This window comes from Castor canadensis, chromosome 8, assembly GCF_047511655.1.
Source record: "Castor canadensis chromosome 8, mCasCan1.hap1v2, whole genome shotgun sequence".
NCBI classification, from domain to species: domain Eukaryota; kingdom Metazoa; phylum Chordata; class Mammalia; order Rodentia; family Castoridae; genus Castor; species Castor canadensis.
This window is the reverse complement of record NC_133393.1, coordinates 7,726,867-7,753,914: the sequence shown is the minus strand read 5'-3', so window position 1 is coordinate 7,753,914 and position 27,048 is coordinate 7,726,867. Positions and strand designations below refer to the sequence as shown.

The 27,048-nt window shown below is 41.2% G+C and overlaps 1 protein-coding gene across 2 annotated transcripts in view; it reads left to right on the top strand.

Annotated features, from left to right (window-relative positions):
- Nucleotides 1-8,644: 8,644 nt before the first annotated feature.
- The window catches only part of Tfap2b (transcription factor AP-2 beta), a 26,970-nt gene continuing 8,566 nt past the window's right edge, over nucleotides 8,645-27,048 (top strand). Inside the window, exons 1-5 of one of the 2 annotated variants that reach the window (XM_074081978.1) lie at nucleotides 8,645-9,123; nucleotides 12,063-12,089; nucleotides 13,290-13,748; nucleotides 18,376-18,436; nucleotides 25,665-25,884. In XM_074081978.1, the coding sequence (XP_073938079.1) occupies nucleotides 9,043-9,123; nucleotides 12,063-12,089; nucleotides 13,290-13,748; nucleotides 18,376-18,436; nucleotides 25,665-25,884 (848 nt within the window). In that variant the 5' untranslated portion in view covers nucleotides 8,645-9,042. The remainder of the gene's footprint in view (nucleotides 9,124-12,062; nucleotides 12,090-13,289; nucleotides 13,749-18,375; nucleotides 18,437-25,664; nucleotides 25,885-27,048) is intronic. The other variant, XM_020153893.2, reaches the window with a different exon arrangement.

The window sequence follows — 27,048 nt, the reverse complement described above, 5'->3', positions numbered from 1 at the left end:
CTTGCTGAAAACTTATTTTAGGTATTGACTCAAGGTTTCTCAAGGAAACCAGTAAGAGAAGCTGGGTCTTTATTTTCTTTGACAATACTGGGGTTTGAACTCGGGGCTTCATGCTTACTTGGCAGGTGCTCTACCACTTGAGCGATGCTTTTAACCCTTTTTGCTCTGGTTATTTTTGAGATCAGGTCTTGCTTTATGCCTGGGCTGGCCTGGACCACGATTCTCTTATTTGTGCATCCCTGCATAATTGGAATGACAGGCACACGCTACACACTCAGCTATTGATTGAGATGGGGTCTCATGAACTTTTGCGCAGGCTGGCCTTGAATCAGCATCCTCCAGATATCAGCCTCCAGAGTAGCTAGGACTACATGTGTGAGTCACAGCTTAGTTGGGTCTTAAAATATTTTTCTTAGTTTTTGTTTATTTCGTGGCAATTGGGTTAATAAAAATATTTTACAACACAGCAGGAAAAGAACATTCTTCACAATTTCTCTTTGTTGACATTTTATTAGCATATATTAGTTTTCACGGGGGGAGGGGGTTTCATTGTCACATTTCCATATATGCTTACAATGTCTTGCATTCCTGTCTTTCATTTCTTCAGTCTATATTCATTGTTCAAAGGTGTTTCACCATGGCATTTCAGCCATGAATATATTATACTTTAAACAGATTGAAGTATAATTACCCTCAAATTTTCTTTATAAATACTAATGAACATTTTATAAATAACCTTCACATTCCCCTGCAATTAAGGAAAGACTTAGAATGGGTTGCTTCGCTATTAGTTGTGTGCTGATTTAAATCACTTGAAGATTTTTGAAACTCCCTCAAAGGAAGTCTGGTTTTGAGTGTGATCATTGGATAAGTCTTCTGCAAAGGACTTATTTTTTTCAGAGATCAAACAAATGTCCCTCAAATTAATTGCAAATGAAAACCTTAAAGGTCCTTCATCCACGTCCTAAATAAATAAATTTCTTTTATTTTTCATTCTATAAAGCCAACCACAAAAATCCTATTAAATATGGGAAAAAGTGATAATGACAGAAGGAAAACAAACAGAGACTGACTGGCCAATAAAGCTATTGAGTATAATTACTGTGATGTTGCTTCTACTAATAGAAATCAGATAGCATATGCATTACACAGAAACATGGACTCAGTAAATGTGTACAATTCTCCAATCAGATAATACTAATACTTATGCAGAAATAATGGCATCTTCTCCATATCTCTCAATTCCAGTCTTAACCATAATTAATCTGCTGAACTCACAATGCAAATCTTGATGAGCACCTGCAGAAGAATCCCAATACCTTAGTATTGTACAGCCAGACCTCCTGTTCAGCATTACCCCGTCACTCACGGGGGTTTCATCCCACAGTGACCAGCAGTTCACCACAATCAAGTCTGCTTTTCTAGTATTTCAAGTTTTTACATTTTTCTCATACTGAGTTAACTCTGTCCTTTTGTAACATCTCTATTGATCTAATCCTCTATCTTTAGTGCAAATGAAATTTATTTCACCTAAGACATTTTGAGCACATTCATACCTAATGCTTCAGTCTATGCTGGCAATACAGCAGTGAATAAGACAGATGCCAACTTTCTTAGTCTAGTCCTCCTTCGTCAAGGCACTGTCAGGCATTAGAAGACAGCATTCATATTCCCAAACTGCTATTCCACTTGCCTCAACTCTTTTTCCCTTAGCATCACTTCAGTACCGTCTTTGGTCTGATTACTTTCTTTTAGAGACTTTTTTTTCTTTGTTCATTTATTCAAATGTGCATACATTGCTTGAGCCATGTCTCCCCCCTGCCCCTTCCCTCCCTCTCCCCCCAACCTCCTTCACTTCCAGGCAGAAACTGTTCTGCCCTCTTCTCCAATTTTGCTGAAGAGAAGACATAAGCAATAAGAAAGACATAGCATTTTTGCTAGTTTGAGATAAGGATAGCTATACAGAGAGATTCCTAGCATTGCTCCCATGCACAAGCATGTTACAACCCAAATTGATTCATCTCTACCAGAACTCTTCACTACTTCCTGGACATCTTCCTATAGAGACTTTTGTTTTATTGATGATAGTCTTCAATCAAGACATTATGACTGGACAAAATGCCTGAAATGCAGTTTAACTAGGAGAGCAAAATGCAGAATTGCAACTTCTATGCACTTGAACCAGGCTTTACTAATTTGACCTGGAATTTCACTCAATATATGAGAGAATATCAATATTTCTCTGTCAGTCTATGATCTCAAATTTCTCTTACTTTTAAAGCCTTTGTTAAATTGCAGCTTTCAGATTTGTTCCAGAGTATTAGTTAATCAAAATATTTTTGAGTTCTCATGTTACAATCCTACATAGTGACTATTCTTCCCAATGCTTAACACCTGAAAAATAATGGACATGTCTTTAATTCTTGTTCCAAGTAAACATTTTAAAATATTAGAACAAATAAGACTAAGGACAAAGTCCTGTGGCCAACTAAATATTGGAACTACTGACTCAAATTGGTCTTCACTAATCAATCAACCTCTCTCAGGGAGAATTATTGAAATAGTTACAATCTGAGATGGAAACAGTACATACGACATTCTGACTGGTTTCCTTATAATGGAGGCCATGATAAGCGTTTTCTATTTATTGTATTTTCTGATCACCATGAACCTCCATTTATGGATATTGCCATGTATATATTTCATAAAAGGAAATGTATTTCACATAAAGAAATTGAGGCTCAGAGAGGTTATTTATAGATGTAAGGTATTTTGTTTTTGTGTATTTTTCTATACATAGGAACTTACATTGATTCCAAACAAATAAGAAAAGGAAAAGAGAGAAAATGGTCAGATGTATAACACATAAAATTACAAATTTACTGCTAGGCATTGTGCCACAAGCCTATAACTGCAGCATTTGGGAGACAAAGTCAGGAGGATAGTAAATTTTAGACCAGCCTGGACTCCAGGTAGTTCATGGCCAACCTGGACTTTATAGAGAGACCCTGTCCCCGAAAACCAAGAGCTAGGGATGGGTTTGGTGTAGAGTGCTTGCCTGGAATGCACAAGGCCCTGGGTTTGATATCCAGTACCACAAAAAAAAAAATTAGGAATTTAAAAGATTCTCACATTCTGTCTCAATGGTAGCAAAATCATTAGGAACAAATGTCTGCCTTGCTGCTTGCCCAAGTTGGAAGTGATTTTTGTGAACTTGTGAGGTATTTTGTTACAGTGACCCTAACAAACTGACACTATATTCTTATCCTTTCTTTGTTTGCTTTCTTCTAAGATCATATGAGTCAGTTTTGTGGATGTGTGATCAGAATATATCAAAGCATGTAAATGCAAAAATGATACCTGTTGAAACTGTTCCAAGAATCAGGGGGGATGAAAGCAAGCAGTGGAGGTGGTGAATTCAAGTATGATATATTTGATACATTATAAGAACCTTTGTAACTGCTACAATGTACCTGCCCACCACAACAATAATAATAACTTTTTAAAAGATTAGGCCAGTTTTCTTAAACTCCTCTAGGCCATGCGTTCAGAAAAAAGCACTTTCATTTTGAATATTTCATTAATTACTACTGATGCTTTTATGTGTCATTTCTAAAAATATTTCTAAGAAAGAGACTTGGAAACCACCCAATAAATTCTCCTCATTTTATAGATAAGAAAACTGAAACCCAAAAAGGTCAAAGAATTTGCCCACAGGAACACAGCTCATAACTGAGAAATCTAACAACAACAAAAACCTGTCCATGCTAAAAAAAAAAAAAAGTCATAAAATAATCACCCTTCTCTTTATCAAAATGCATGAATGCGAGTTTTAGGAAATAGTTCCCACATAATGTTAATTTCTCCCAAATGTCCCTTGTACTTCTAAGATATTTCAGCTCTGCTGTTACACACTGCATGTATTTATTCATGCTTTAAAGGTTATATTTCTGCTCTACATCTTCCCAAGTCTTTATTTGCAAATTTTTTTCCTCAGAGATATGTACTGGTCTATTGGTCGCATTTTGAAACAAAATTGTTTAGTCTTCTCACCCTTCAAGATTGCCCCTTCTTAAAGCAATAATATGGGAAATGCCCACAATGGTAGAAGCACCTGTGCTCTTGCACTCGTCATGGCAGAGGAGCCATGCACCTCCCACAAGATACATGACAAATGTCCTTGGTACTGGAAACCATTGCTCTATGACTGTTTGCACCACTTCTTTCAGGCCCCTGTCTTACATCTCTTAACCGCTATATTTCCAAGAGATAGAAATTTGAAACTTATTCATTTCACTGGACACTTCACACTCCCACAATTAACCAGAAAAGCCAAAGGACTTCAGACCATCTAAAATAGTTAACAAAATTATTATTGTTCCTCAAAAGTACAAGAGAAGTAAGTTTTCACAGTTACAGATGTTTTCATTCTTAAAAATGATTTCAACTCAATATTGCCTTAAAAATTCACAAAGGTAGCAATGTTCAAATCATGTGGTTAAAATAAGAAATGTTTCCTTTTTTGGTGTTTGTGTCAACCTATATGATCATGCAACTTTAACTGAAGATAATTCTACATGCATTTAGGTTATAAACTGTGCAACTATCAGCTCCTCTTCTTCTGTTCCTTCATAACAAAATCATTCAAATCGCTGAGGTGTGGAAACCCTATAAAGCTAAGAACAGGACTGTAGTTTCACCTACTCAGGATTGATTTTTCAAAATCAATGTTAAAAATGTGTAACAAAACTTTCCAAAAATATAACTATGGGAAAGGTTCAAGGTAGACTCTTGACAGGAAAAGAAGGGAGACTGTCACAGTAAAAATGGTGCTATAATGTCTTATTTATGAACCCTGTGAACAACATTCCTTCCATGGGTTAGTGGTGGGGCAGTACTAGAGTGCACTGAACTAACTCGGTGTTTCCCACTCTTTCTTTGTTCCTTTTCCTATTTAAAAATTTGGGAGAAAAATAATTGTGGGAAATCTTAATATGCAAAAAACTCTCAAATTTCAGGAAAATAGTTCTGTGATACTGTGGGGCTAAGTAGGTGAACAGAAGGTGTAAATTTAGGCTCCCTTCTCCACTTTCCTCTAAGTTCCTAGGGAGAGACACCTCCACTTCCCTGGCACTCAGCTCAGTGTTTTGAGATGATGCAATAAATTAAATTGTTTGCAAAGTTGCTATTTTAAAAATAGTATTGCCTATATTCTCTCACAAATACTATTTTATTTACTTTTTTTTTGGTAGTACTGTGGTTTGAACTGGGGGTCTCATGCTTGCTAGGTAGGTGCTGTACCACATGAGCTATTTGACCAGTCCAACATGTAATATCGTAATCACAGCTCAATACACTGAGCTTCTGGCTATTAAAAAGCTTTCCCTACCACCTAGAATGAGAAAAGTCAGGGATCAAGGACCAAACTTACCGCAATCACCCTGTTTTAATTCTTTGTTTTTCTCATTTTACTATCTTTGTGTTTGGAGGAGGTGGAAAAAAGAAACCTGGGAGATTATTAATAAAGAAAAAGGAAAAGTGGTCTGTCCATCCAGCATCTGCAAAAGGAAATACCCTTAAACTGTAGGTGCCAAAGTGAGGAACCCTGGAAGGAATTTAAAGAAATTCAGATAATTCAAAAAAAGAGAAATTCAGAAAATTCGCAGATTTTTAGAAGAAAGAAGACAGCACAGTGCTAAAAGTCCATCTTGATTTAAAGGAGTGTTTGTGTGACATTTTAAACTCATAAACCTACCAGCAGAGGGCTCCATGCGAGGTGCGTTTGCTTTCAACCATTGGACAACATCCCCTCTGTCTGAGGCTGAAACAAGGGGGTGTTGCTGTCTCTCATCTTTGCTATTAAAACCGAAATAAGCACGGGTGGAAGGGGAAAAGATGTTTCAAGCGGGCTTTGCCCTGAGAAAGCAATCTGGGCACATGGCAAAACGAAGTGAAGAAGAAAATGCTCATTTTATACTCTTTAATTCCTTTCGAAATCCAGAGTCGTTGTACCTCTGGATTGCATGCACTGGGTTCTTGAGGGGAGATTTACCTGCGTGGCTCGAATCGGTGCTAATGCGAAATCCAATAGAATGGAAGAGCAGAGGAGTTCAAGTCAGGAAAAATGTCCTCCGTAAAGACTGAGTTTTTATTTGCATATTTTGAGGATTTTAGATGCTGAAACAATCGTTTCTAAAATTAACAGGTGTTGTAGGAGCTAAACTTTAAAAAAAAATACTCTTAATTTCAGGTTTTCCAGAACCAGGAAAAAAAAAAATGTGCAAAAAGAAATTCAGTTTGCTTCTACAAAATGCCGACAGAGGGCACTGCTGCCCGCTCAATGACAGGGAAGATTTTTCCTTGAAATTTCCAGGATTTTTCGACTAGGAACCACGTTGAAAAATTAACTCAAATTTTTGTTATCGTTTATATTTCTTTGTGTAGTACTGTAGGTATGTGTGCATGTATTTTTAGGTTTATGTTGCGTTCTTAATAAAATCAGATTAATTTTCAATTTTTTTCGTAAAGAACTTAAATTTTAACCAAATGTGTCAACACAGTTCTACTTTTAAAATACTTAATACTGGCATAAAATAAAATTACCTATGAAAATTTTGTAATTATACATAAGTAGGGCTACAAAATAGTGATGCTGACACAATATATTATATTTAAATAGTTGTGTATGCAAAATTATCCCTCCACCTTGCATTATCATATTAAACCTCAGAGTTTCTTTATTTCAGATTAATCAGTGATACACCAAAAAGTCATTTTAAAATGTAGCAAAAGCTTTTAGACATACACACACACACACACACACACACACACACACACAATAGATTTTTCCAAATGTTTTTGTTTGGCTGAAGATGATGTGGAGTTAGTTGCAGATTTGAAAGTCAGTTATTCCCATAAATATATTTGTGGCTGGAGAATCTGAATTTACACGTCTAGCATATCTGTCATTCAGACTCGATCTGGGGCTGATTTCAGTTCTAAAAGGGAGGTGTGGAACTAACTTCAAATCCTATATCATAATGAGACTCGGAAGACCGCTTTCCCATCTCTTAAAGCTGTGGAAGCAAACCCGAAAACCCTTGGTGATGTTCCTACTGGAAACCCGCGTGGGTTCTGTGGACTTAAGGTGTCAATATCGACAGAAGAGAGGGAAAGAAGGAGCAAGGGAGGGGGGAGGGAGGGCAGAAGGGAAGGAAAGGAGGAAAGAGGGAGGAAGGGAGAGGAAGGAAGGAAGGAAGGGAAGGAGGAGGAAGAGAAAGAGAAAGAGAAAAAAAGAAAAAGAAAGAAAGGAGGGAAAAAGGAAGGATGGTAGGAGAAGAAGGGAGGAAAAGACAAAACATAAAAATCCAAACTGGAAAGGAAGAAAAGGTTTATTTTTGAAGTCTCTTCAGTAGCACCTTTGTGTTCTTTTTATTTGGCTTATGACTTTAATATTTTTTGTAAATCTGCAGAATTGCTCCTTTCGCAACACTCAAAGTGTCTCGTAGGTTTTATGGGATCCTCATCCACCGCGGTTGTCCGCAGCCTCTGCTTCTGGAGACTCCGACCCGGCTGCAGCCAGGCAGCACAGTACACAGCAGTCCTGGATGTAAAGACAATCATCCTTTGCAGATTCACTCTTAATAGATTTAATAACTTCCACCCCAAATTGCCCCAACCCTCCTCGTTCCCTCTTGTCACGTATTTTCTGCCCCAGGGGCAAACATGTCCCTCTCAGCCTCCTTTCTGGCTGTTGGGAACCTTCCGCGCCCTGAAAGGGAGTAAAAAAGAAAAAAAAGTGGGTATCTAAACAGAGGGAATAAGAAGGGGACAAGTGAGAATATAGTTCCTGATGAAATTCAGAAACCCAATGTCTTTAGGGGACCCACTTATGAGATTTGGTTAACTTTGTTCTTGTTATTTATGCTTTCCTTTTCAAAACAAAAATAACTATACAAATCACTTTATTAAGAAATGTACCCCCATAAAAACCGTGCACGTCCTAAAATGCTTTCCATTATCTCTTTGAAGAACAGCTAGCTTAAACCTTCTCAAAGACTGAAGTGACCATTTCTTAAGTCTGCAAATTTAAAATCACTTACAAGTTATAGACAGCATATGCAAATATAAAATATCCTATGCCTCTGTTAAGAAGGCTCAAAATTAACATTGTGTGGATTGCCTGTGTGCTGCTTCCACTCTCTGGAAGAAGAAGAAAAAAGTTCATAAAATGGAGACTCCAGACAAGAGGAATGGCACATCGAATCCGTTGAAAACACACACAACAGCCCTTAAAGTAACAAGCAGTACAGACTGAGTGCTCATGTAATATTTAAGCTTTCAAATGTATTGAGCAAAATGACCAAAAAGACTAGAAATGGTTACTGTGGTAACTAGCCTTTTTGTTTCACAATGACAGAAATGAAGTTAAAAAGAAAAAAAAAGTTGCATATAGTCATCAACACAGACCTAGCCCTTAAAATCAACAAACCCAGTTTTCTCTGAATACCCATGAATAAGACGTTTGTGGTTAAAAATCTCAGTAATAGTCTCCCTTTTAAAAATCTACATATAAAATGAGAGAACTGGTGGCCCCTCTTTTCTCATTATGGGTTGTTGAAGATATTAGTCAGAGGCTACAATGATTCATCGTTTTCAATATAGAGGATTTAAAATGTATGTATTTATACTAATCACCTTGAACAAGTATCTGTCTTTTAAATGCACGTTGAGAGTCTGTAGATTCTGTGTGACTCAGGGGTGCTTACATAACTAAATGTGGGTTTTCGAGTGCAAATACGTGTTTATGATTTTTATAATCTATATCTATGCATGTCTGTGGGTTGCATTTAACTCCTGTGTGTGCATTAATGTTTTTCTCTCTGCTGAGGCTTACTTCTCCAGCCTATTGTTTGAGACAACAGATATAAGTTGCGATGGGAGAGGAGCGTCGGATTTGGTGTGTATCCCCCATTTCCAATTATAGATGGATCATTACAGACAGCGGAGTTCTGAGAAGCCAGACATCTGCTCCTCACATGAATGCACTCAGCTCCTAGAGACCAGGCTGCCATCATGCTCTGGAAACTCGTGGAGAATGTCAAGTACGAAGATATCTATGAGGTGAGCCTACACCCCCAGATGCATTTTAGAGCTTTGCAGATAGAGAATTTTGAGCTTCTTGACACCCCAACTGATATATAGATATATTTTTTGAGCTATTTACTCGTAGATTTCCGGTCGGTTTTCTCAGCTTTCTTTAACTTTTAGAAAAGCTGGCTCTTGGGCGACTTCACTATTCTGAAAAAGGACTTTAAGGTTGAAATCTGGAAACTTTAACTTTGGAGCTATTTTTCTTTTATTTTTCGTTCTCTCTTCCTGTCCTCCTCCCCTTTATAGGCTACTGAATGTGGCCAGACAGTCAAGAGAAAAACAGCTTCTGATAAAGGCAGAGGCTTTTCTCGTTTTGAGTATGGAGAGAGATTTGGGTTTTCGAGCTTCGTTCAGATTCGGGCTTTCTAATTTCAAAAAATTTTCTGAAATCTTAACCCACGGATCCAACTGGAGGGCAGAAAATTCGAGAGATAACTAGACTGAAAAATATATGGCTGGATAGAGCACCATATATGAAACCATAGCGGACAGTTTATCATCATTATTATTTTGTACTCTTGTGTTTTGCTTTTTTGCGGGTCACTAGGTCCGAACAGAGATCGCAGCCGCCAAGTGGTTTGCATTTTTAAGCAAACCTTCTGCCCACTTTCCGTGCGCACGACTCTCTCCACTGAGGCGCGCGCCGCCCGTCCGGCTGGAGAAGTCGCGGGGCGCGGGGCGCGGGGCGCGGGGCGCGGCCCTTTCCCGGGGGCGCAGCACCGACGCGGCGCGGGCCAGGCGGACACGCGGCGGGGCGGCCGGGTCTCCATCGGACGAGCCTGGGAGACCTCCAGATGGGCCCAAGGGGAAGGGAAGAAGCGAAGGCTCTGAGGAGACGTCGAGGAGTGGGGAAAGGCAGTAAAACTTCAGAAAGGCAGAGAAAAAAAGGGGGAAAGAGGGAGGAGAGAAGTTAGGGAGGGGGTAAAGTGAAAGGGAGGAAGGAGGCCATGGAGATTTGTAGGGGGGAAGTTGGAGAGAGAGCGAAGAAGAGAAGCCCGGTCCGGTGCGACCAGCACCGGCAGGGTTCGGTTGCACGGAGCCGGTGGTGGCGAGGTGCAAAGAGGCTTCTCCAAGGGCCAGGAAAGAACCGCGACCCCGCCGCTCCTGGATACCGAGAATGTGGCGACCCGCGGAAGCGGCCAGCCAGCTTCTTCCCGACGCTGTTGGTCGAATCCTATAAGAAGGACTGGGGCTCCGACGCGCGTCCCGGCGGCGCCCACAGCCGGCTCCCAGTGTCCCCCAGCTCAGGCCTGCGCTAAATCCTAATTTGGGGGGTTGCTTTTTGAGGGGAAGGAAGAGAGACAGACGGGACAGAAAAGTACAAGGAAAGAGAGAGAGGAGCGACTTTCTGCAGAGTGATGCTCGGGGTTTTTCCTTCCCTCTTTGTGGTTGTGTATTGACTGGAATGGAGAGCCGCGCCCCCGCGCCTGGTGGGGTTTGTTTCGGTTCTGCCTCCTTTTCTTTCCTTAACAGGCGGGATAATGTTAAAGTCAAAGGCATTAGAAGTAGCACAAAGAATACGGGCGCCCAAGGTAGACATGACGTTGGCAGAGCTGGGGCCACGGTGTAAATAGCTTTGGGTATACGTACAGGGATTAAAGTAATCAGAGTTACACTCGTTCTTTGATTATGAAAAATAAACGGCTAAGTGGGAAAGGGGGGAGGGAGAGAAGAAAAAAGGGTGGGAGAGAGGAAGAGGGAGGGGTGGAGTGGAAGTGAGAAGAGAAAAAAGGGGGAGGAGAGAGAGAGAGAGGGAGAGGAGAAATTGAAGGTATTCCTGACTGCCTTTATTTTCTGCTCATAAGTCAGGAGAACTCAGCGTGGTGGAAGGTGCCTATTTAAGTCTGGACTAAGGTTGAACTTTAACAGAAATGGCAGTCAGGCCAGTTGAACGGGTTCCTGAAACATCCAAAAAGATTTTCTGTTGCCCCTGGCTTTACCTGGAAAAGATAGGTTTAGTGTACTTGAAGATGGATTGCATGTATTTTAAATCGAAGTAAAAATCTCACTGTGCACCAAAGAGGAAAAGGCTGCACGTGGGAGAAACAGCTCACATCTTACCTCTGCCTTCTTAAAAAAAAAAAAAAAAAAGCTTAATCCTCTAAATTCAGTACAAGTATACCAACCTCCACTGTAAACAAGGGGAGCCCACCAATTTACTTTCTTTCCTCTCCAAATGATAAGTCAATGCCTTTTTGTTTTGTTTTTAAATCTGCACACAAAGCACCCAGGGTAACCACTTCTTCCCATTGGGAAAGTCTCTATCCATATCAAGGACACCTACATTGTATACATGCCCCCAGGATTGCTCTCCCACACTGCCTAGTCCAGAGAGCAGAGGCTGCCTTAGGAGAGCATCCCAGCTCAGTTAATTGAAGTTCTGCCTCTTTCCTGCTAAACTTTTTCCCCAGTCTGCCTTTGCCAGCCCCCTCGTCTGATTACATCTAGTAATTCTCCACTGAATGAACGTCATTTACAATAGTAGGGGAGCTCTGCGCTCGCTGCTGCTTCACGCTCCATTTGTCCTCCATTCTCCCTTTAAAGTAGTCGTGTAATATTAATAGTCATGAATATCAATTATTATGAGGCGGTGTAGGCAAGCGGAGGGAGGAAGGGGCGCAGGAGCAGTCAGAGCCCAGCTTTGGGTAGAAGAGGACTGCACCTGGAGCCCCGAAGAACGGCAGAAGAAAAGAGGCCAAAAAGACAGCGAGAGACAGATGAACTGTTCTGTCTGTGTGTGACAGGCATCGCCAATCTTGTTGGAGGGGGGTAATTTTTTTTTTTTTGATGGCTTGTCCTGGAAACACCTCAAGCTCAGCTCCTGCATCCAGCTCGCTTCTCTGCTGGACTCCTTGATTTTTAAAAAATCATTGTTTGATTTTGAGCAGTAACCAGGCTTTTTTTTCCAGATGTTAGTCCACACCTATTCATCCATGGTGAGTTTGGATTCACGTTGTACCGGAATTGCATGCTCTCTTCTCTCACTGTCTCTCTGTCTCTGCATCTCTGTGTGTGTATCTCACTCTGTCTCTCTGTCTTCCTTTGAGCGAGTGCCTTTGGCTTGGTAATTTAGCACCATAATTGGACAAGGCTGCAGCTGCTTCTCTCTGCATTGTGTGTTCTCCGTCTGAGCTCCATGAGTCAGCTGGGAGGGGGGAAGGCTGAACCGAAAAACTTTATTTGCTATTGCAGTTTGAAAATTTAGGTGGCTATTGCTGCAAAAAGAGCCATGGGGACTTTACATGGTATTTCCACAGAGAGGGAGAACTTAAAGTGCTCCTCCTTCCCCCTTCTCCTTTCATTTGGTTTACACTTCAGAGAAGACCAAGAATAAGTTGCCTGGGTTTCTTCCTTCCCCTCCCAACTTCAGGTCCTTCATTTTAACACTCTGACATATAATAGCATTTGGTATAGAAATGCAAGCCTAGAAACAACTCCTGCAAACCACAACTCAATTTAACAGGGGCTTAGGATATGATTTCGAATGATATCTATTTCAATCAGACACTATTTAAGTTATTGAATTCCTCCTAGGGAGGGAGGGGGGACTAAAACTCAGATTCTTTGGAGCTTTTGGAATCACCAGGTTGAGAAGCACTCATGATTAGCCAGGGGCATTGCTAGTGAAGACAGAAGCTGGTTTTTAAGCAGATGGAGCAGCACAACACATACTATGAAGTTTCGTTTGTTGTGCTTTGGGTCTCTGGAAGAATTAGGAAAAAATAGCTCAAAACATGCAGAAGAGCAAACACCATATGTAGGAATCCTACCTTTTTAATTAAGGCATTTAGCATCTCAGTTTACACACACACAGTTCCTTTACCCTAGCCCTTTTTGCCTGTTTTGCACTCCCAAAAGAAGGCTCAGATGTTGGTTAGTGTTAGACCATACTTTTTTTTTTTCCCCTCCCCAAAGCCTCTTGTTTGGAGTTGTTAAAAATCAAGTGGCCCTAAAACAACTTGGGGGTCTAAGTTTTAGACGCTGCTTACTTCCCTGTCCTGGGAAGGTTGCACAGAAGTCAAGCTTCTCCATTTGTTCTCTCTCTCTCTCTCTCTCTCTCTCTCTCTCTCTCTCTCTCTCTCTCTCTCCTCTCCTCTCCTCTCCTTTCTTCTTCCTCTACCTTTCTCCACTCCCAGGACCGTCACGATGGCGTCCCGAGCCACAGCTCGAGGCTCTCTCAGCTGGGCTCGGTGTCCCAAGGACCCTACTCGAGCGCCCCGCCGCTGTCCCACACCCCGTCATCGGACTTTCAGCCACCCTACTTCCCGCCCCCCTACCAGCCGCTCCCCTACCACCAGAGCCAAGACCCCTACTCCCACGTCAACGACCCCTATTCCCTGAACCCACTGCATCAACCCCAGCAGCACCCCTGGGGGCAACGGCAGAGACAAGAAGTGGGTTCGGAAGCCGGCTCTCTCCTGCCCCAACCTCGGGCGGCCTTGCCCCAGCTCTCGGGCCTTGATCCCCGGAGGGACTACCACTCCGTCCGCCGGCCGGACGTGCTGCTACACTCCGCGCACCACGGCTTGGACGCGGGCATGGGTGACAGCCTCTCATTGCACGGCCTTGGTCATCCCGGCATGGAAGACGTCCAGGTAAATCATAAACAAACAAACCAGTCAATAAATAACGAATGTCCAAGGCAGGAGTAGCTCTGTCTCCTTTAGGGAAGTTGTTCTCATCTTTAGAGCAGGTCCATCTGGACAGGGCGTATATAAAAACTGTGTAAATTATGGCTGTACAGAGGCAATTGCTTGAAGATACGAATGTGAAAGGCAAAACTACTAGAAACTACATCACGAAGAAGAAAAATATGTATGTGTTTTGATAGTTTAGAATCATTAGAATCAAGGCTAATGTTTTTGTCTTGCTTCAGCTACTGGACTCTTGTATATTCTTTATTGCTTTGTGTGAGCAGTCTTGGCACCTTGCACATCCTATAGTGGACCTGTCCTGCTGACTTGGCAGGTGAAGTCCTGGCTGTCTAGAGGACAGGGTCTTAGCAAGTACGTGTGAGGACCGCGGAAGACTCCAGAGGTGCCTGCTGGATTTGCAAACATTTTCCTAAGCATGACGATCTACATTGCAAGGAAGTCATGAGCTATGATTATTTAAGCCAGTGCTTGCTCTGAATATTCCAAAAACCACAGAGCCCTTTTCCAAGATAGCGGTTCAGTGTCACCTCCCTTCAGTGAAATATGTGTAGGAGATCGTCCTAGAAAGCCACAATTCGGTTTGGGAGTCCCTGAAGACAGGTACCATTTTGGAGAATCTTTTCACTTTTTTTTTTTTTTTTTGGTTTATTAATTGACAGCAAAGCGATGTTCTCCACCTTCCTCTTCAGTCTTCTCCTCCCCCTATTAATACTCTTCTTGTCCCAATGTGACCATCCCAATCGAAGGGGAATCACGTGTTTATTTCTTAAAACAAAAGGCTCAAAACACTCCCCCTATCCACCTCCTATCCCAACTGCAACCAAGACAATGGAGTCTGATTTGGTTGAGAACACTTGGTTAAACTAAACAAAGAAACATCAAAGAAATGATTCCTAAAAACTGTCTTGGTGATTCTGAGCAGGTCTCCTTCCCCTCCCTCAATTTAAAGTAGTCTCCAGAAAAGATAAATAAAGTTGAAAAGTATTTAATTGCCACTCCAATTTCATTGGCATATTTGTACAAATAATGCATCATTTTAAAAATACATCTGAAGCAAAAGCAAAATGAAATCAGAGAGAGAGCAAAGGGTGCACAAATCATTCCTCTTCACCTTCCTAGAAAAATCTGTGTTTAAACGGTTAAAATGTAACAGTATTGAATGCTGTATGTGTAGTCTATGATGGCTTACTGGTTTTAAAAAAATGAAATCACCTGATTTGTGGCTGGATTTACCTATAAGAGCAATGGCTTTGTTGATTTAACTGAGGTTGACGTCTGTCTGGAGACACTACTCATTTCATAAGATCATATAAGAAAGGAAATATTTAATAGTTCTCTTTAATGCATCCGGGTACTCTGTGTCTGGGGGGAAAAGTTTTTAAATTAACCTCTCTGAGTATGGTTCAAAGTACTGGCTAATGAAAGTGGGTGGGTTCATCTTGATGCCAGCACCGCTTCATCACCACCACCCCTGCTGCCCAGTGCCTCGGGCAATTGAACCCAGGACTTCTTCCCCAGAAAGAAGGATCAGATATCCTTGACTTTAGAATTTTTTAAGGCAAAATTGTGGGGATTTTCTTAGTGTTCGACATGATGCAAAGAGTGAGGGAGAAATATGTCCAGGTCTGTGAGCACTTCTCAAAGCATCCGAAAGGATTTCGAGTGTTTGTGTGAGCAGAGCACTGTGGCCGAGTTGTTTCTATCCGGAATACGGACTGCAGAGGTAGAGAGAGCTCAGAAAAAGCAAAAGCAGCCCAGGGCCCCCACATGTTCCCTGTCCTGCTGGACTCCCTGCCCTCCCTGCTCCTCTTCCAGCTTCATCCAGCCCTGGGCCTGCTGAGGTAAGCCAGGCCTGCAGAACAACCCTCAGCAAGCAAGAGCGGCAGAGGATGCTTGCTCAGAGGGCAAATCATTGGCGCAGGAACAGCGCCTCTCTCTGTCTCCATGAAAGACCTCTTGAGACAAGGAGGAGGCTGACCTGACACAGGGAAGGTAATGACAGCAGGGAAGGATATGTGCCTAGGATCAGACCCCAAAATTCAGAGACTGCAATTTGTCTGCTCTGTCTGGAAGGATCCACTTTCAAGTTAGGGATCCGGGTGCAGGGGCGAAAAGTTACCCAAACTGGTTTGCCTTTTGACATTCCCTGAAGCTACTAATTGAATGGGATGGTTGCACCCATCCTGTCTTAAAAAGAGACAAGAGAATCCCTCAAAGTCACTTGTTCAATCTCAAAGCTCTGGTGTGTGTTCAAGATACTCCCAGCAATAGACCAGACATTCCCCAAGGGTACTGCCCTGGCCTGTGGGTTGAAATTTGGAGGGCTGTTTTTCGACCCAGTAACACACACACCGGGCCACCACCCCATGAGAGAAGAGCAGGAGAGCTAATTAACCAAATGCTTCTAATATTTTTTAAATGAAACTATAAAACCCTGTCAATTTCTATTTCAATTTACTCACAGGGGCTATTAAACTAGCAAATCACTGTTTGGGTTCCGGGTATGCTACATTTCACTCATTGTGTGTGTGTCTGTGTGTGTGTGTGTGTCTGTGTGTGTGTGTAGGGGAGGCAGTGTTAAAACACTCAGAAAAAAATGGCTCCACAAAGACAGAAAAAGGGAGTGAGATACACCGAGTTTGATTTGTTTAGTTGCCATGCACTCTTCTTCTGTCTTTGCTCTCTAACCTTCTATCACTTCTACCACCCATGAGTGTAAACATATAAAGATGTTAAGTCAACTCCCCCAACACACACACACACACTCAAACACACCCTTGTGTCTTAAAGCAACCCCTGGTATCACTTTTAACTAAAGAAGTCTAGTAATTACGAGTCTGAGTTGTTTTTCTGCGCTTCCGCATGCAGTCCTAATTAAATCTTTACGATCCTCCCTGTGACGATTAAGCGCCAGCATGCTGCGTGAATATCCTGTACAAAAACCCAGCAGGCGGCCGTAATTAGATAGAAAATCAGACAAGAGCCTTCTCATTAACTACCACAAGTACCCCACGTCGCTGATGAGGCGTGTATACATATTTACGTACCAACGTGAGGGTGAGGTGTGGGGGCTTACAGGTTCAGGCCCGTGTGAGTGAAGGTTTGTTTGCCCACAGACACAGGCAAATGTTTCTGTCTTTCTTGGAGCCATTGTCACTGCGAAGAGCATAGAGAGGGATGGACGGAGTGTGTGCATGCTGAACCCCTCTGAGGACTTATGAACAAGTTATATGAGGTCTTTTTAAAAACAGTTTTTCACTATTTCTTAAGATGTATATGGCAGGTTGTTACAACAAGGAAGAAAAACAGCTCTTACAGAGAAATAATAATTTCCCTCGCTTTTCTGAGGGAGGAAGAGCAACTATTAGAAATGAAAAGAAACAAACTGACATGGCCCCTGGTGATTAGACCATCACATTTTCCAAGCTTGTTTGGGTTACACAGTCTTTTTCTTGTGATACACATACACCGTCTGGGGATACAGCGGGAGTGGGTGGGAGGTGCTATAAAAACACCTCACACTCAAGCCCTTTCTTTTATGCTTCTTTATACAGTGGGTGACAAATTGGTCCAAACAAGTTCCTGTGGATCAACAGAAGAAGTTTTACATTTCAGAAAGTTTTTGATTTGGGGTGTGGAGGAGGTAATCCACTTTTTGAACACCCTGGGATGTACAGCCAGAACGCTGTTCATGCATCCCTGACAGTAGGAAACTCTCCAACAGCTACTTCCCTTAGAAGTGCTGCCAGTGCTCAGAGCTGGAACTTCCTTTCTGTGGGATGAAATTGTGGCAAAGAAGACAAATGTACCTTGTGATTACCTGGGTGTTCACTGGGAGGATTCAAGCCCCGTGGGGTGTGTGTGTGTGCACCCTGCATGCTTGCATCTGTAGTTACTGCTTTCCTAACAGGTGTGCGCCTTGCTAGGAAGCAGCGCCATTAGGACTGGGAGGGGCAATGCATTGTACAGGCTCCTCCTGGGATTGTCATTGTACAGCAAAAAGCCTCTAGCTCACAGGAAAGTGTGTGGACGGTAGTGGGTGTGCAGTCCTGGAGGCTTGCAAACATGTTCCTGTGTGTTGCTGTTTGCATTCCATTCCAAATTGCTTAGACTTTAATTAAAATCCCATAATGTAAACTATTATGTATTTGTGAAATAGCTCTGGGTTAAGATGCAGTAGGGTACAATGGAAAACAGAAATTGCTTTTAACTAATATTGGTGGAAATCTTTCAGCTGTTGCCAAATTCTCACAATTCATAAGAGCAAATAATGTAAAGATTTATATGTCTGTGTAATATCTGTGTTTTATATAATAACTGAACCAATATTGCACCCTGGGTGCTTCTCATAGTTTCCTTTTCCCTTTTCTTCCCACTGGAAGAATTTATAATTCTGGTGAATTTCATTTCTATGTCTATTTGGAGGTAATAATGATAATAATAAAACCTCCCTTTGTGAATTAATATAAATGGAAATAACAGAAACTGCAGTTTAGGATGGCGTGATTTATGTGTGCAGTTCTTTAATACCCAGTCAATTTGAATGGTGATGTTTTTATATTCACAGTCAGTTGAAGATACCAATAACAGCGGCATGAATCTATTGGACCAGTCTGTCATTAAAAAAGGTATGGCTTATTCCTCCCAAGAGTAAGCAAAGTTTTCCTTTGCTTTAATGTCTTAATGATGAGCTTTCACTTTGGGGGAATTGATTATTGTATATGATACAAATCTTGACTCCCAATCAGTAGTACAGTGGCTGTCAGGCTAGGTAAAAGGGCATGTCGGGAAGAAGGAAATGGGCAAGGGGAGCGAAAACCACAGAATAATACCGGGATGAGAGAAACAGAGGAACAGACACTATTGCCACTTTTCTCATAATGCAGATGGTAGCCGTTATAGATGCATCTTAAATAATTGAACTCTCATGATGTGTGGAAATGACTGGGGAACACTGATTTTAAAAACGTGCTATAATTATTTCATTGATAACTGGAGTTTGCTGAGTGAAACTCTGTGATTCAGACAGCTCTTTTTTTTTTTTACTTATTTTTTGTTACGATCTTTTGCTGATAATTTTGTTCCCAGTTCTCTGTGTTTTATGAGTTGTTTCTTTTTATTATTATTTTTAATTGTGCCAAATGTGTCACTAAATGTGTGCATTCTGAGAAGCTGAGCTAGTCTATGCACATATCAAATCTCCCTGCATATGCACTCATGATTTAGTGTGACTGCTGAATCACCCCATACTGTTAAAGGCATGTGATATTAACAAATGTTTGCAGTCTCTTGTACAGCTGTAAGCAAAATAATTAACTAATTAAACTAATTAAATGTAATTACAATAACTCATTTCAGGCGTATTGCAGCTGCTTAATTTTTTTTCCTCCTCTTCTCTGACAGTCACTGAGAGAATGCCTGGCGATTAGTGTGACTGCTGAGAAAGGTCTGAGTGTCACTCCCATGCCACAAATTTAGGAGCCTGAATGTATTAACAGTGCAATCTTTAATTATCACAAGAACTGGTATTTGAAAACACAGTTTTAACTACTGTAACCCTTTCTTATTGATGCTAGAGAAAGTCTCTCCTTATGTTTGGTGTCAACAATTCCCAGCTTCGGTTGGTTAGGATTCACTTGAGCCACTTGACATTCACAAAAAATAATTCCAAGAAATCATGCTCTGGAAAGCAATGCATCCATAGTCAAATTGGAACAATAGAAGGCTTGTGGAATAAGGTTTCCAAACAGGGTGAGGTATTCTAAATTTTCTTCTTTTACAAACAGTAGCTTTGAGAGGTGAACAGGGGAAGCAGTACTTGAAATGTTATCTGGCTTTAGAATGAATATTCTGAACAGTAGTAAGATTTGAGGAAAAACTAAGTGGTTGCTCAAAACATTTCTCCTTCTCTTCTTCAGACTTATCATTTTGGTTTTTAATGCCAGTTTTTGGGAGGCTCCAGCTAGGTGCTTAGACTCGAACTTTCGCCACTTTCCTCTTGGGTCTTCTTTTTTGGTTAATGTCTTGTTGACTGGGGTGGAGTGAGGGAGGAGACTCTCTGTTGGCTTTTTTTGTTTGTTTGTTTCAGCTCCCCCTCCCTTTTTTTGGAAAGCTAGAACCACTTAGCTCAGGGTTCTGTATCCTAGCAATATCATTTGGGCTGGCAGTGGGACATACCCAACAGATGACCAATCAGAAATGTTATTAATAGTCAAGCCAATAAAAATATTTGCAGCTCTAGCAAAATGGAGCTCACAATGTCCTTAGATGTTGGGTGCTTTTGTTACAAGCTTGTATATATTTGTCAATGTTGTGTGAATAAATATATGTAAAGTTATCTCCAGGAGTAAGAAAAAGAGACTATTGACTAAAGTTGCTGTTTCTATTTTTTTTGAAAACACTGAAGTATTTTCTATGTCCTCAAAAGCTTTCTTTAAAAATGTACAGCTTAAAAGATCTAAGTAGCATCCTAGTCATTTTAATTTATTGGGGGAGTGGCATGAATATGAATGTCAGGTCAATTCTGTTGTTTGATACTTGAGATATTTGCTTTATTGCATGAATAAAAGATCCTAATATCATATTTTTATCTTTAAAGAGCCACAGGCAAAACAAGTAGTTCATCTATTTTTCTAACCCACCACAAACCACTTAAAGTTATGGGTTCATTAGTCCCCAAGACGGGAGTTTTTGCCTACCCCTATCTCCATGAGGGATAATCTCTATGAGATTAATTTGGTAGAAAGGTGAGACAGTTTTCTGGACTGGATATTCTAAATTTCAAAAAGTGTGTGTGGGGGGGACTTAGTTACTTAATTTATTTTCGAATGGGCATTTAGACAGATTTTTTAAAAAAATCTACTTCATTAACTAAACCAGTCCAGGCTTGAGTGCCTCTATGTTTATGAAGTCCAAAGACCTAGGAATGAAGGATGTCTGTCTCTATCTCTACGTCTCTCCCTCCAATTATGGCATGGCCCCTCCTAAAATTTAAGCAGTCTAATTTTTCACCCATGTTATATCACCCCATAGATTATAGGCTCCCTCCCTTGTTATGTTTGCTATCTGGGCTTAGCTGACATTTCTCAAGTAATTTAGTTAAGAGGAAATGAGTTGTTCCCAGTAGAGAGAGCAAACGAGTGGAGTGAAGGTAGCCAGCGTGATAAATGGCTCTTTCATTTGAAGATCTCCAGAGCTCGTTTACGGCTAATTTTCTGTATTGGCCCCCTTTGAGCTATTAATGCAATCGGCAGAGACCGTGGCCCCTCTCCTCTTAGCTGCCCCATTAGAGCTCCCATTAAGCTGCCTAGTCTCAACTCCATGGCAAGTGTGTGTGTGTTGGGGGGGAGGGCGGAGGGAGACCTAATGAAAGGTGCTTTTTAAACTCTCCTAATCTAAACCGGCAGAGGGTGGTTAATACGATTTGAAGGGGGCTGGTCAATGAGCAATCAATAAAGTAATAATGAGAAGGATTCGGTACATTAACAGTCTAAAAATCCAACGAGACATTAAAAAATCATTCTTAACTCTCAGTTCCATTAAGATTAAGAATCTGGGGGGGGGGTGCCCAGCTAATATAAATGATCATTACCACTATCATATAACTTAACAAAAAAGGCTTACCTAGGCTTTAAGAAAAAGGTTTTGTAGCAATCAGAGGCCAATATGCAATCTGTTTGACACCTTAGACAGCAGAAAATATGCAGGGATTTCTTGGAAAGGCGAGTGTGGCTGGAGTCCAAGATTCAAATGGTTGACTGTGGGGCATTTTTATTGGTCTTAAGGATATCCTGCTTGGTTAGTTTCAGTTCAACCTCTGTTCCTTCTCTCCCACTTCTCCCCCCTTTTATTTCTGACCCCTTCTTCACATAAACACTTTGGTGTGAATTTTCTTGGGGAGGGGGGGACAAAAAAATTGCCAAATTTCAATTCCAGTGGCTCCTTTGGGGAGCCTTCCTCTTTTTTTTTTTTTTTTTTTTTGTCTAGAACATAAGTTCTGAGAGTCTGTCAAATCCCTTAAAGGGTTTGAATTTCCTCTCAAAGAAGTTTGCATCAGCTGAGTTGACTTGGATCCCAATAGCTAATTATCCTGAGAGACATTCAGACCACCCAGGGAGTGGTCATAGTCCACAGAATTTTGAAACTGGAAAGACTGGACACTCTTCTACATCCTCCAAGTGAGGAATCCCTGCAAGTGCAGAGGCAGGAGGACAGATAATGTTCTCAAGGTCTCACACACCAAGTGATGAGATCCAACTCAATTTTCAGTTTCATAGATTCTGTGGCTAAAGGATGGCAACACTGGATGTTTGTAGTTTATATATATTTCAGCTTTCTTTATGGGGATTCTTTTACTTGTCTTTCCATGATTTCAGAGCTCACACTTAAACACGCGCTATATGTGCGGAATAAAATTTAGTCCCAAGTACATGAAAAATGTTGTGAACTTAAGGGAAAGGGTTCTCTGCTGGTGAGAAGTAATTATTTTGCTTTTAGACATTAGTCTGAATCAATGCTAAATTTCTTGGTTGCTTCCCAATGTATTTTATATATTTAAGTCAGAGTGCCTTTCAGAGGGATGCCACCCTTGAATCTATAAGACAGGTTCCCCTCCAACATATTCTGTCAAGCACAAAGCTCTCAATGCTATGATTTCACACTAAAGTTTTTTTTTAAGTAGAGACTAAGAGCTACTTTATTAACACTTTAGTTCTATATGATCTACTAAAGAATAAATTTTTCTTTCATTTTTCCTTCCTCTCTCTTCAAACTCCAGTCACCATAACAAAATATTGATCTGTTTTTAAACTATTATTTTTCTTCCAAGAATAAAAATATTCTTGGAAAGGGGAATTCCAAGAATTCCTATTCAGGGGGAAAGGGAGGGGAGTTAATTTTGTGGGTGCTCCATCCAGAATTTAACTTTGACATCCAACTGAGAACTGAAGAGGGGAGGAAACTCACTTTTAATGTATGCACAGAAAATTGTCAACATGTAGAGAACCAAAAGCTTCATGCTGAGTTTGGCTATGCTCCATTTCCTTACCATTTCCTGCTGTCGCTTTAAACCTATCTCAGTCATCTCTGGGTTCCATGAGCAGGAACAGTGTGCTCATAATTACTAACAAATCAACCGGGCCCTGTTGCTCTCTGGGTTTATTGATAAGCTGGAGAAAAGGAGACAGGAAAAGACAAAGAATAAAATACAGGGTTAATCAGCTGAGCTAAGCAGGTGTGATCTTGGAGAGGAAGGTAGACCCAGGAGGAGAAATGTGTAGGATTTGGTAAGTGGATCAATCTAGCTAGGGCAGCAGACAGGGTTAGAACCTGAGGATACAGAATAGAGCTCCAAAATATGATTTTGATACTTAAATTAGAAAATGGGAATAGAGTCTATAACACCTCTGCTCCCACTGTCTGTGACTGTGGGGCAGGGTGGGGGCTGCTTTGCAAGATGTCAGAGTGCTGAAAAAGTTGACTGAATTGCGGGTATTTAGCTGACAATGTATATGCAGAGAGGTACAGCCCAAGGGAGGGAGTGATGTACATTCCCCAAAGGAAACAGATCTTGTCAGGTAAATCAGGCAATTAACAATAGTGAAATTAGAGGGCAGGTTATAAAGGTGTCTCAAAGGCCTGGCTTTTCAAGAGATTTGGCATCTGGGACTTCTGAACACTGGTAAAATTCCAGTGTGCAGAAGATATTTGGCTCTTCAATGTAGAAAGCAGGAGCTGGACTCAGCATTTTCAGCTTAGTGGAATTCTTTTGTTGCTGAAATATTCTAAGTAATAGTTAAAGATAAAAGTGTTCCTGAATATCAAAGATGAAGTTTTCATACAATTTATTTTCATCATCCTCATGTTAAAACTAAAAACGGTCATCTATATTTTGGGGAAATTTTTCCAAGTTTATTTACTGCCAGTTTCCAAGATTCATAGTACCTCGAATATGAATCTGAAACATGGAAGTCAGGAATGCTGTGAAAAATTAGATGAAAATGGATGTGGATATTTTATACAAGAATTAAATGATAGGGTATCCTCCATTACTCATTTATTAAGTGACTGAAATTCCAGATTTTACTCAAGTCTGATTAATATACCAAACTTTCATTGCTTCACTCTCAAATAGGAAACAGTTTCACTAATGAGAATATAAGGGAAATCAGAAAGAAAAAAGCCCCCTTTTCTAGTGCCCACCACATGGCAATACAGGAAACCCACTGTGTTACCCGACATCACTCATCAGCCTGAGACCAGGTCTTGAGCACTGTGGACAGATCCAGTAGCACCTCCAGTAGAAAAGCTCTTTTCCAAGAGATGACTAAATTAAATTCATAGTAAAGAAAAGATTTGGGACCTGTTGGCTTTTTAGGAGCCACCAATCATGGGGGTCTAAATGCTGCAATCTGTGGTAGAAAGAATCAGCTGTTACGAAAATACTGTGTTGGTTGTTCTGTTCCATACAAGAGAGTCTATTCCATCACATATAGAATTCTAGACTCCAGATGGTAAAAGAATATACCTTTCCCATGTCAGAATTATAGGATGAGTCAGAATCTTTGTCAAAAAGATAGGTAGGGAACCTTCTTTTTTTTCACACCAGATGCATGTTTCAATAAATATCCTAACAAGTGACCAAGAAATAAGGTGAAGAATTGGGGCTTCATATCCCAAAGGAAGAAGCTAAGGTACAGGGCAAATCAGGAGATATCTCCTGAACCTATAAAAGAAAATGGACTAAAGCAATGCAGAAGTCCAAAGGGAAAAACTGCAGGAAACTGGGAAGTTGACTGTTCACTGTTCCTCATTCCCAGCCTTCTGGTTCCATGGAGCTCAGCCTCTTCCTGACTGTGCAGATGACAGCAAAACACAATTAAACAGAAATACAGGCTGGAGAGGCTGAATGCACCAGGGTAGCAGTGGCAACCAGCTGTCAGCTCTTATTAACTTCTGCATAAAACATACCTTGAGTGTGGTTTGTTATCAATTACTTGCCGAAATGAAACAACTGGGGCAAGGCAAGACCGCCGCTCATATGAATTAGAGTGATTGGTTGATTGATCAGGGCACCTGTTGTAAATCATAACTGTTCCAAACAATCACCAGCCAGTGCTTTAATTTGTAAACAAAATTCATGTCACTGCTGAATTGCTTTCACTGGAGATGAGCATTTGGGTTCATTTTTAAATGAATCTGTTGTTGCTAGGAAGAAAAGAATGGGGCCCACTTTCAAGTGATGAGCAGCTTTTGGGGACTCAACTCCCCAGCTCAATAGTATTGTTACTTGTCTATCTTTGGGCATAAGATCTAATAGGACCTAGCACCCTGATGTTTTTTGGTGATAACCCTAGATTTGGGCTCCAATAAGGGAGGAGGATGGAGTTTCCATAAAGACCATTGGCATTACTGTATCATCCTGGAATGGTGATAAACCTTCATGCTCCAGCACCAAATGAAATAGGCAGTATTATCCTTAGGAGACAAGTGAGGAAAATGAGATTCAGAGTTCAGTGAGGTGTCTAAGGTCACATCGCTAGCACATGAAGAAATAGGGCTTGCCTAGCTTCACAGAACAATCCAAGCTCTGGGTTGAGTGCTTTCCTGATTTGTGTGCCTTGCGGGGCTCAAGCGACACTCACGTGTGACACACCTGGGGTAAGTTTCCAGAGTGATGTCTGTTTGTACACATCACTCTGAATGCACCACAGCCCCACTGGAACAAACAAACGCTACCCCCCAGCTTTCCACTCTCCGGTGGCCTCCCACAATGACCCATCCTGTCAACCAGTCACCAGGACTGAAACCCGGTCACCATTATAACATTTTTTTTTCCTATTCTTTGTCTCTCTCTAGTTCCGGTTCCTCCCAAATCTGTGACTTCTCTAATGATGAATAAAGATGGCTTCTTAGGAGGCATGTCAGTCAACACCGGCGAGGTGTTTTGCTCAGTCCCAGGCCGTTTGTCTCTGCTCAGTTCAACTTCAAAGTACAAAGTAACTGTGGGAGAAGTTCAGAGACGGCTCTCGCCCCCTGAATGCCTCAATGCGTCTCTCCTGGGCGGCGTCCTCAGAAGGTAAAAATTCCCAAAGCCGTTCTTACTGGTGGGGGAGAAGGTTCCTGCAGAAACTGATGGAAAGTCCCACGCGGTCGCCTAGCAACCGAGAGGTCCAGCGCAGCCCCAGAATAGCTCGTGCCACGTGCTCTGAGCCCTCGGTTGGCCACCTAGACAGCCTCCATCTCCTACCCATCTTTAGGCCCTGGGTACCTTCCATTCTCCTGGGCTGCTATGACGCCTGCTTCCTCCTTCTAAGGACATCTAGGGCTCTGTCTACTCTGAGAGTGCAACCCAGAACCCTACCCTCACCCCCTCATCTAAAACAGAAATTTCAAAAAGCAACTCCCTTCATACCTTCCATGTACTCTGATGCTTTTCTGTTTTATTATATTTTAAAATACAGTTGGAGACCCGTTAAATTGGTTTCACGACCAATGTACTAATGCATTGCGCTCCACATTTTGAAAAACACTTTTTTTAGTTTTGTGACCTCCTTCCTTCATTAACAACCACCATTAATAACAAGAATACCACTTTATAAATATTGGCAGTCATTACTCAGGGCCATGTAGGCGCTCCTGTGTACTGATTCTTCTTCATGAAAATGGGGAAAGAGATGGCTTTTGTCTTAAGATTTAAATTCTCTGCTAAAGTCCCTGCCAACACCTGTACCCTTGGCACTGTTACTGATAAAGTGACTTTGTAGGAGACAAAACTTTCTAAAGTAACTCATTTTGGGTATGGACAACCACTTTCTTTCCTAAGTGAGTCTGACTACACCAGCAAGAGAGGTCATGCATAGTAACTGTGTGTGTGTGTTTCTCTTTTCTTTCTTTCTTTTATTTTGCTCAGACTTTAGCATACAGGGAGAATCTTGGAGGGACCAAGAGTGTGGGGTTGACCCAGAAATTTTATAATTTTAAATCTTCTTGTTCCACACTCAGTTTTCAAGTCAGTCCTCTGAGCTTCAGAGAGGGAGGTGTTCAGTCACCCCATTGAACATGGGTATATAAAACTCGTAATAAGTTTGAGATAATTAGTATAAAGTGTTTATCACATAACTAAACTCAAAAGTGCTAGTTTTACTGTTATTATGATGATAAATCACCACCATTTGCATATTTCAGTGTTCTCTCCCCATCTAAAACAATTCCATTAGTGACTCTTGACCCCTTCCTCATG